The following is a 10,472-nucleotide window of genomic DNA, read 5'->3' as shown; positions in this document are numbered from 1 at the left end:
ATATATATATATGCATGTGTGTGTGTGTGTGTGTGTGTGTGTGTGTGTGTGTTATTTGTTGCATATATTTTATGCTGTCCACATAAACACCTCTTGCGGGGTGCATCTACGTATTGGTGTATGGATCAACCATAAGAGTGTAGTCCCCCATTTCATGCATCTCTTAACGAATAAGACGAAGAAGGAAGTAAAGGAATAAATAATTGTATCTTTTTGGATAGCAAGAATGCAAAATGTCAGTCCTGCGCGGTTATTTATTGTGTTCAAACCGAATAACCACTAGACCATAAACCCTAATCCCTCAACCATGCGGAGGTACCTCTAGAGGTCGTCCTTGTTGTTTCTCGCGCTCGTAGAGTAGCAGCTTCTCCGCCGTCAAACCAGTGAGAGAAGAAGGCCCAAGTTTCTTAAGAACAATTTGTTTGAATTGATCCACCTGAGTGAGATGTACAAACACTCCAAATCACAAACCTGAACACGCATCCAAGCCCCAATCTTACCCGACCCGAGAAACGCTGGCTCAAAGGTTTGCGATATGGATGGAGAGGCCGTCTGCTTACTGTAATAGAAGAGGAATCAACACCTATACACAGGCGGCTTTCTGCGCCCTGAAGTTTAATCCGGAAAATGACTTGTTTAATTTCTCCTCCTCCCTTTCCCCTGAGTTTCTTGATCAAATCTATATTCAAAGCGGAGGTTAGAAACACGGAATGCAGCACAAACAAAACATAAAAACAACAAACTAGAAAAAATGAATGCGGCAGAACATACGCAATCCGTTGGTGCACTTATCTTTAACCTTTATCTCAGTTTTCTGGTTCCCATGAACAAAAAAGTTCAAAAGAAGAGCAGTGAAGAACTGAAGCGGCAATCAAGCAGCATCTCTGCTCCTCACCATCATTCAACATGTCGCTGAAGTCTAGCGGCGTCGGATTCACATATAGGAAACATCGCGCGACTTTCGGTTCGCCTTCTTTTTCTTCTGAAGCATAAAGATACGAATATATACATACGTATGTATATATGTATATACCATAATAGGCAACTAAACGAACAAACATTAATAAACGAATGTATATTCTATACATATATATACATACATACTACACCTCCACTGTAATTCATATTAGCAAAGAAGACAAACAAAACAAAATTTTAACTTCAATTTGTCTAGTGTTTTTAAGAGTAAAATGTTTAGTCGTTTTCCCACCGACATCGTCCAGCATGCCCGCTGCCCTCGACTTCTTGCGCAGCTGATCCGCAGGAATGGAGGCGTTCACGAATTCATCGCGTACATAAAAGAACTGGTGCTTGGGAGGCGCATTGGGAACCTTGTCGGCCAGCTGTTAAGAGCAAGAAGCAAGAAAAAGAAAGAAGAGAATCAGACATTGAAGAAGGAAGAAGGAGAAAAAAAAGAGCGAGGAAAAGGAGAAGAAGGAGAAGGACGAGATGAAGGAGAAAAGTGCGGGAAGCAAGAAAAAATTGGCAAGCGATAGAGAGCGACTCTTCACATTCTCCTGGCCAACGTGAAACAAAAGCCCAGAGCCACTCAAGCTGTACGTAGTAGAGCGATCCTCCACTGAATTACAAAAATACTCATTTCCCTAGGCCCTAAACCCTGGGCCCTACACACTTCGCCGAATTGAAACACATCCCTTTAAACTGCTCCCCCCAAATGCATTACACAACCGCTCTCCTGTTTCTGACTTATTCGCAATAAAACAACTAAAATAACAATACCTTCAGCCGCTTACAATAGAGCGAACGGTCTCAAGAGTTTCCCATGCCTCAACGATCGCGGTGTACTGCTTGTCGTCCCGGAGGTCCGTGGCCTCGACTTGGATCTTCATGTTGCAAATAGTCAATAAAAACTTGCAAATAATAAATAAAAACTTACAAGTGATGAACAAAAAGTCCAACCGGGAAGGGAACGGGAACAGAAGACGAAAAAACTCAACCTGCAGCCTCTTCTCCCGTACTGTACTGAGAGGCGGGCGGAAACGAAGGCAAACCGCCGGGTTACCCTCGGTTTTTTTCCCTTTATCTTCTTATTTTGCAAAAACAATTAGATTAAAAGGACAAAAAAACACACACTTTTCGACCCTTTCCCGACAAATGTCGCGTGGGGCTTCGTGCACATCAGCTGTACGGGCATCCGCTGGTTTCACCAGACCACCGGTGCAACCCGGTCCTTTTGCCTCCTCTTTTATGTTATTTTAAATTTTTAAAAAGCATATATTTTGCTTAGCTTAGTCAATTTAGTTTTAGTCGAATTAATTTTTCCCTAAATATATGGGGGGGCTGCCGAAAACACCGAACAGCAATTCGCCTCCGCCTCTGCATTGCATAACATGTTGAACACACGTGTAGGCTAATTATTTAACGCGGTGCCTTCTCGATCGCATTTGCAGCTGACAAGTCGAATAAAAACCTTATCTTGTAGATATTTCGATGGCAGCAGTTGCATAGCTGAGTCACTGTTTGTTTGCCTACACCGGGCTGAGTTGCACTACGTTTGAATTCTCCTCCACTCGCCCCATGTATTACTGTTGAATTGTTGCAGATGAAACAGTCGATCGAAGCTTTTTATTCCAAGTGTATGTACGCACCATACACAGAAGGTCTCCCCCCTGACATGCTAAATGTGTTTTCTGTCACTTTGAAACCACAAAGTCTTAAGGATAAAGCGAACGAAATGCGAAGTGAAAGCGACTCACACTACATAGAGAAGGAAGGGGAGGGTAGGATGCAGCAGGTCAAGCATGCATCCATGCATGTATGCATACACAGAAGCAAGCTTGTGTAAACTCTCTAGTGGGGTGAACCGGGACTTCCGCAGCCCTCACTGCTGCATGTGCTCACCAGACACCCCCACAGCAGCAGCAGCATTAGTAGCAGAAAGAACAGCAGCAGCAGGAGGAATAAAAGTAGCAACAGAAATAAAACTAGGAAAGAGTTTGGATGTCTATATTCGACACCACTCTGTCTATTATGGCGGTTTTTTCTGAGAAGCAAATATAAAATAAAAAAGCGAGCTAAATGAACGCAGTAACAAAACCGATATAGAAGAAATTCTGTATTTTTATAATTTATTATCCATTATGCTTTGATTGGTTTTTATTTTAATTCTCTTTAGTCAAAAGTAATGGGGACGAGAAGAAGAACGCGACAACCTGACAGTAGAAGGAGGTTTCAAATGTATCCTCCGCAGCTGAACAGGAAAGGCGTTCTTTCTCCGTTGTTTCTTTATATCCTTCTTTCTTCTTGTTTCACAACATTTCTTTTTGTGTAGTATATTGCTTGCTTTCTTGGCAGTCAAAGAGAGTTCCTTCTTTGTCTCATTTGGCATTCCTCTGTCATTTCTCTACTCAACCCTTTTCTATGCAACGCGCTGGCGCTTCATGCTGCCTTGACGCCCTCCCCTTCCTCCCCTGAATCCTCTGTCTCCTCCGTTTTCTCTTGCGTCTGATCTGTCTCTTTTGTATCTCTCAGCTGCATTCGTGTCACCTCCTGACTGTCGCTGGCCGTCGCGGGGCCACCGCCCTCTTGCAGCTGCTGCAGCTCCTCTCCCACCTCTCCCTCTGTCTGTTTCCTTTTTGTCAACTCTACGGTTAGAAACGTGATTGGGGTTGAGGCGCAAGGAAGCAGAAGACTGACTGGGCCTCTGCTGCTGCTGCTGTTGTTGCTGCTGCTGTCTGGCTAGGTACAGTGCATCCTGCAGCGGCGGAAGCTGGCTAAGCAGCTGAATGCTGAATCCCTTTCTCCTGTCTCCGCTTGCTGCTGCTGCCTTCAAGGGGCCCACCACCTGCTCCTCCCACGCAGCATGCGCATCAGCGGGGATATCGAAGACGGCTCCGTCTCCCTTCTCAGTCAAAACCATCTGTTCAATCCTCTCCAGCACATCACTGTCGCCTCCCCTCCCAGCAGCAGCAGCAGCAGCAGTTTGCTGCCCGAATTTGTTTTTCAAGGCACGCCACACGTAGGAACATGAACCCTGCAACGGTGGAGAGGGAGCAGGATTGAACGTGATGCAATAAGAAACAAACCCTGATCGCCCAGACAAGGAAGATACAGGAGGTGGAGATACACCCGAGCCACCTGCTGTTGCTGCTGATCCTGTTGCTGCTCCTGCTGCTGCTCCTCCTGCTGCATGTCTGTCCTGGGCTAGACAGCTGAGGAGCCGCACGACGACATCCTTTGGGTCTTCCGTCTTGAGGACTTTCTTGGCGATCTGCTGCAGGAGGATTTGTTCTTCTGTTTTTCCTGCTGCTGCTGCATTTGCTGCTTTCGCTGCAGCAGCAGCGGCAGCAGCAGCGACGTCGACCTCGGGGAATAGTTGTTGCGTGAGCTGTTGCAGCCTTTGTTTCTTTAGCTCTCCCACAGATGGAAATCCAATTCTTTTGAAGCAGAAGCTACCAACGCGTTCTATTCGCGTCAAGAATTCTGCATCTTGTCGGTTGTAAAACAAGACAGAAACTCCCTTTCTCCCGGCTCGGCCTGTGCGGCCTGCGCGGTGTATGTACGTTTCTGTATCTCTAGGGGGTGCCATTTGAATCACTAACCGAATCCCTGCAACATCGAGGCCTCTTGCTGCTACATCTGTTGCAACTAAAGTCTGAAACTTCCCCTTCTTGAACGAAGCTAATGTTGCCTCTCGTTGCTGCTGAGACATATCCCCATGAAGAGCGCAAGAACAGCTGCTGATCAGCGAATTCAGAGATACCTCATTCACCTCTTGCTTTGTTTCACAGAATATCACACACAACGCTTTCTCCTCCTCTGCTGCTGCTGCTCCTGCTGCTGATGGGGATGATGAAGGGCAACAAAAAAGAGAGAGAAGCAACGGGAGGGCGTTTGCTCGGTCTTTCCAGTGACACTGCATCGCCATATGTTGAATGAGTCCCGCTCCGCTACCGGTGCCTCCGGGTGTACAGGCAGCTGCTGCATCGTTTGCGTCTGTTGCTGTATCTTTCTCCCTTTCTGCTTGTCGCTGCTGGTAAGCAGTCACATCTACAAAAGCCCGGTCGGGGCTCATGAACTCATCGGCTATGACCCGCGCCCACTTGGGGAAGGTGGCGGTAAACAGCAGCAACTGATATCTCTTCACCCCTTTCTCTCCACCTGTGCTGTCCCCCGCAGCAGCAGCAGCAGTGTCCTTCTGTTGGTTGATGGTTGTGAGCAGCTTCTGCATATCTTCTCTAAATCCCATTTCTAGTAGTTTGTCGGCCTCGTCGAAAACAACTGCCTGTACACCTTGGAGTGTCACTGCAGCTCTTTCAACAAAATCCAGAACTCTTCCCGGCGTAGCAACAAGCACTTGACATCCTTTAGCTATTTGTATTAACTGGGCACTCTCAGGGGCCCCGCCAAAAACACACACTGCGGTGTATCGACCCCCCGACAAACGCACGAACTCCCCGTGCACCTGCTGCGCCAACTCCCGCGTTGGAAGTATAACCATCACCTGCGGGAGCAAACAAAAAACAAAAAACAAAATAATAAAAAAACTATAGAGCAACAACTACAAAGAATGCGGTTGCACATAACCCTGCCAAGCAACTAACATATCACACAAAGCCAACTAAACAAATGCAGGCAGCGAAATAGGATAAACGCACAAAATGAAGGAACAAACAAAATAACAGCTAATGCTATTTATTTCGAAGTATTGTAAAAAACTGGGGGGGAAACAAAAAACAGTTGCATGTTTCAGTGGCTAGGAAGCAGTGAAACGCAAAACCAACAAGTTTTGTTCCCTCCTCATTTTTTCTTTACTCTTTTGCATATTGATGTTTTGTTTGTTTTATTTCTATTCATCGATGTGTTTTTTATTACCTTTAAATCGGGAGTGCCTCTCTTTCTGCTGCCTGCCGACAAACGGCCTGTGGAGTTGTTATTTTTTTTTGTTTCCTCTTCATCTCCAGAAGCATCTGAATTTTTGTTTTTGTCTCTAACGAAATGTTTTTCAACCAAAGGCAAACAAAACGCCAAAGTCTTCCCCGTCCCCGTCTTGGCGCGACAAACGACGTCACAGCCTAAACAAAAACACAAAACACACAGATACAGCAGTGCATGCACGCAGAAAAAGATGATCACAGAGAAATACAACACAAACACGTACTTTAATGCATACATGAATACTACATAACATTGGGGCAATACAACAGCACAAAGGCGTACAGCAACGGATGGATGCAGAAAACGACGAAAGTATATGAATACAACACAGGACCATGCAGGAGTGCAACAAAAATGCATACAAAGGATGAATAATACAACTATAGTAGCAACAGCACAATGCTGAACACTCCCTCATTAGCAACTAACCACCAGCAGCTGTAAGTTGCTGCTTTTTGTTTCTTTCTGATGGTACCTTAGCTGCTGATGCTAGTGCTGCTGCTTCGATTGCTACTGCTTCTACTTATTCCTCCACAGAGGTGCTTACCCTCGTAGACTTGTTTGAAGGTCAGGAACTGTGAAGGGAGAAGACGGTGAATATTGTTTTGCTGCAACAGGCGAATTGTTGAGGAAGATATGGGAAAGAGATCGAAGGCTCCGCAAGCCTCGGGATTCTCAAGCTGCTGCTGCTGCTGCTGCTGCTGGTCCTTTGTTGAACTTTTTTCATTGTTTGAAACATTGTGGTGGTTTTGTTTGTCGCTTTTGTTGCTTTCTTCTTTCCTCTTCTTGAGTTTCGCTGCTCCTGTGGCCACAGACTCCCCAGCGGTTTCTGCCACTCCCCCGTGGGTTGTACCGCGCTCTTTTTGTGCTTTTGCTGCTCGCATTTTGTACTTCTCTCTTTCTGTGGTTTAGGGTTTCGGGAGAACTGGCGGAGAGGTGGCTCACCGGAGCACAGGCGATGGGGTGAATGCGATGCAAATCCCCCAGAAACGAGGGAAGAAATGAACAGAAAAAAGAAAGGGCAAGACCGGAGCGCTGTCAATGAGGAAAGGGGGAGCAAAGAAAGACCAGAACGCTACGAAGGACGCGTTGAAACCCTGTTGAGACTGCCCCGGTCATAGCATGGAAACTAGCAACTGGGACTGATGTTTTTCTCAATTCTTGCGCTGGAAGGCAGTAAAAATCTGAGTTTGACAAAAGAAGAGAAGATAAAGCCGAAATATAATAAATAACACCAATAAAAATCCGAGGGTGAAAACATCAAGTGTGGGGCGCAGTTGAGGTGTATGTACACCTCACTGCAACACCAACCCGCCTTCGAGCTAAATAAATGAAGGAATCATGATACAAGAAAATAACAAATGAAGTTTAAAAATTAAACTAACGGATCAAAAGATGGAACAAATGTTTGCGAGGGGCCCCCCATCCAGCCCCAGCGAGGTGTTCGGGTTTTTGAATCGTTCATATTTCCTTTCCTCTTGACTGCATCTTTAGCCTTTTCCTTTCTATTTCTTACGCTTTTTGCTGATCATTTCGGCTCTACTTGTCATTTTATGCTTTGTTTCATAAAGTTCCTCCCCTGAGTCTCTGGTTTTCACGTTGCAACCGTTCTGCCTCCGAAGAAACCAACTAGACAACTGAACCTTTCGCTCCTTTGATCCTCGTTTCTGTCTTTTATTTCTTCATTCTCTGAATCCTTTCGCCCCCCTCTGTCCTGTTTTTCCTGTTCATCATGTGCGCGAACACAAAGCCATCAGACTCCCCGCCAGCAGCAGCCGCAGCAAGCGCCACAGAAGAAAACACTCCTCCCGACTCCTCTGCTCGCCAATCCACATCCGCATCTCCATCTGCTTCCGCTGATCCTTCGGATTCAGCAGCAGCAGCAGTGTGTCAGGGATGCGGGATATCTGAAGCAGATGCAAATCGACGGTTTCTGAGTTGCCCAAGATGTCTGGAGCTGAATATACACCCCAACTCCTTCTGCTCTCAGGAATGTTTCCGTTCTTCCTGGAAGAAGCACAAGGCACTCCATGAAGTTCTTGAGTCCATAAGAAAACAAAAACAAGGGAGGTTGAATGCCAGCTTGACTGGTATCGATGTCGCCAACTATGACCCCAGCGACACAGACGCCTGGCGGGCAGACCCTCATCTCAGGTATTAACAGTTGAAGAGCGGGAAAATAGTAGACGAAAAACCAAGCAAACAAATAGATAAACAAATGTACACGTATTCGATAGCTGGGGGAAGCGTTTAGTTTACCCGCTAGAGGAGAACGCAGCCATCAGCGGCGTTGCAAGCAAACATAAGTAATAGAAGCAATCGAGAGAGAGCATGCAATAGTGAACCGTCGAGAAAAGCGTTTTTTGTTTTCTTCACCAGATACGGTTGTTTTGTTCTTGCATGGCTGCAGCTGAAAGTCTAGTGTTTTGTCTAGGGTTTGGGGTGTATTGACACCTGCGCGTGCCTGCAGCCAGTTTCTGGGATTCAAGTTTACGGGGAAACTCCGGCCGTGGCCGATAACCCCTCGGCGTTCTGTTCCCTCTTCAGTGGCTAAGCCGGATTACGCAGAGACGGGTGTGCCGTATGGGGAAAGAAGTTTAAAAAATAATGCAATCAAGGTATACTCAGCAGAAGAAATCGAGGTCAGCATGCACTCAGGTGGACGTACACTTCAATAAAAAGCTTGCAAATGCAGATGACACCTCTCCAGCTCCTTCTGCTGTTGCTGCTGCTGCTAGAGTTAGCAGATAACACATTTCAGGCGCCTGCTGTTGTTACTGCTGGTATTGTTGACGTATATATATATATATATATATATATATATATATATATATATATATATATATATATATAATTATGTATATCGGTGCTGCAGCGACTGCGCGAAGCGTGCCGGTTGGGTCGTCAGGCTCTGGATTTGGTGCATTCTTTAGTTAAGCCTGGAGTGACAGCAGAAGAGTTAGACGAAAAAGTGCATGCATTTATTGTAAACAACAACGCTTACCCCTCCCCCCTCAACTACCAAGGCTTTCCCAAGTCGTGCTGCGTCAGCGTCAATGAAGTCATCTGCCACGGCATCCCAGACTTCCGGTCACAAACCCTAAACCCTAAACCCTTAACTTGTTACTCCCCTGCACTGCCAGCTGTAGCAAGAGAGCAGCATTCAGGGGCTCATCCACATGCTATTGCCGTCTAAGCCTCAAACCCTAGACCCTCTTAACTCTAAACAGCTCATGAACCGCATGAACTGCAGGAAGCCCTTTACAGGTTTGCCCGAGCCAGGGGTGCCGAACGGGTTTCTGCTGCGGCAAGGATTTAGGGTTTGGGGGTTTGCGTTTTCTTCAGGCCTCTACAGGAAGGGGATATCGTGAACGTGGACATAACGGTGTATTACAAAGGCATGCATGCAGATTTGAATGAAACCTTCTGCTGCGGCACCCCGAATCCCGATCAAAAAAGACTGCTTCAGGGCGCATATCTTTGTCTTATGGAAGCAATCAAGGCCGTAAATGCTTGTTGCTGCTGCTGTTGCTGTTCTGCTGTTGCTCCTGCTTAGCGGACGTTTTTGGCTGTAGGGAGCAAGTAGGTAGGTTGTGGCTGCGGTTGCTGCACATGTGGCGCCGGGTTGGTGTGTTTGTGTGATGCTCTTGCTGCAGTGCAAACCTGGAATGATGTACCGCGAAATCGGGCGTGTGGTTTCAGCTGTTGCGGACAAGCACGGGTAATTAACGCGAATTCTTGTCGTTCCGTCAAAACTAAGAATACAAATTAGAATCTCGCCCTGAGACCTAGTATCAATACATGCAGATAATCTAATGTATATGGATTGTTGCGGGGTGGACTTACAGGCTCTCCGTCGTCCGCTCTTACTGTGGACATGGGACAGGAGAACTCTTCCACACATCCCCCAGTATTCCCCACTACCGCAACAATAAAGCAGTAAGCACCAACAGCAGCAGCAGCAGCAGCAGAGCAGCAAAAGTGTAGCCCGCGTTGCTTCTGCTGCTGTACCCATTCCTGCAGTATCTGCCCTGCAATCTGAAACAGCTGTCTGGTGCTTGGCATGCTGCTGCTGCTGCTGCTGTTGTTGCAGGTCGGGGTGATGCGTGCTGGGCATGTATTCACGATTGAACCTATGCTGAATTTAGGACGCAGTGCGGATTGTCTGTGGCCGGATGGATGGACAGCAGTGACGGCAGACGGCTCCTTGTCTGCACAATTTGAACATACACTTTGCTGTACAGACAGCGGAGTTGAAGTGCTCACGAAGCGCACCCCAGAATCCCCCCGCCTCGATTTCGACACGCTAGGCCACGACTTGCCCTAATGCCTAAGTCCTACCCGAATCTGAAGTTCTAGCGACGAAAGTAAAGCCCTCAGGATGGTCCTTCCCGTCGCGCTGCTCAGCTATACAGGGGTCTGGAGAGCGCCATGGTTTTGCGTCTTTCATGCACACTCAATGCACTTGAATTAACTAACTAGCTGCTGCGCCGCTGAAGAGCATAAACGGCGTAGGATGTGTATCCGAGGCGTCGTCAGTCAGTACAGTGCTCGCTATAGGTATACACACCCCA

The 10,472-nt window shown here is 46.8% G+C and overlaps 3 protein-coding genes across 3 annotated transcripts; 1 reads left to right on the top strand and 2 right to left on the bottom strand.

The window, feature by feature from the left end:
- Nucleotides 1-301: 301 nt before the first annotated feature.
- Nucleotides 302-1,850, bottom strand: EMH_0029140 (uncharacterized protein; the record flags this gene model as incomplete). The annotated part of the gene is made up of 5 exons (XM_038022128.1): nucleotides 302-436; nucleotides 561-679; nucleotides 896-982; nucleotides 1,211-1,343; nucleotides 1,755-1,850. 5 exons carry the CDS (start codon nucleotides 1,848-1,850, stop codon nucleotides 302-304), a joined length of 570 nt encoding a protein of 189 aa, XP_037877982.1.
- A 1,529-nt stretch (nucleotides 1,851-3,379) lies between these two features.
- Nucleotides 3,380-6,782, bottom strand: EMH_0029120 (nucleolar RNA helicase, putative; the record flags this gene model as incomplete). Its single annotated transcript, XM_038022127.1, has 3 exons — nucleotides 3,380-5,464; nucleotides 5,836-6,035; nucleotides 6,446-6,782. 3 exons carry the CDS (start codon nucleotides 6,780-6,782, stop codon nucleotides 3,380-3,382), a joined length of 2,622 nt encoding a protein of 873 aa, XP_037877981.1.
- Nucleotides 6,783-7,630: 848 nt separating this feature from the next.
- Nucleotides 7,631-10,225, top strand: EMH_0029110 (methionine aminopeptidase, putative; the record flags this gene model as incomplete). Its single annotated transcript, XM_038022126.1, has 7 exons — nucleotides 7,631-8,052; nucleotides 8,369-8,540; nucleotides 8,807-8,988; nucleotides 9,244-9,403; nucleotides 9,555-9,619; nucleotides 9,747-9,837; nucleotides 9,992-10,225. The coding sequence occupies 7 exons, from the start codon at nucleotides 7,631-7,633 to the stop codon at nucleotides 10,223-10,225; spliced, it is 1,326 nt and encodes a 441-aa protein (XP_037877980.1).
- Between the last annotated feature and the right edge of the window lie 247 nt (nucleotides 10,226-10,472).

Source organism: Eimeria mitis, genomic scaffold, assembly GCF_000499745.2.
Source record: "Eimeria mitis Houghton genomic scaffold, Emh_scaff1089, whole genome shotgun sequence".
Lineage (NCBI taxonomy): Eukaryota > Apicomplexa > Conoidasida > Eucoccidiorida > Eimeriidae > Eimeria > Eimeria mitis.
The sequence above is the reverse complement of the archived record's forward strand: the minus strand, read 5'-3'. Positions and strand labels throughout refer to the sequence as shown.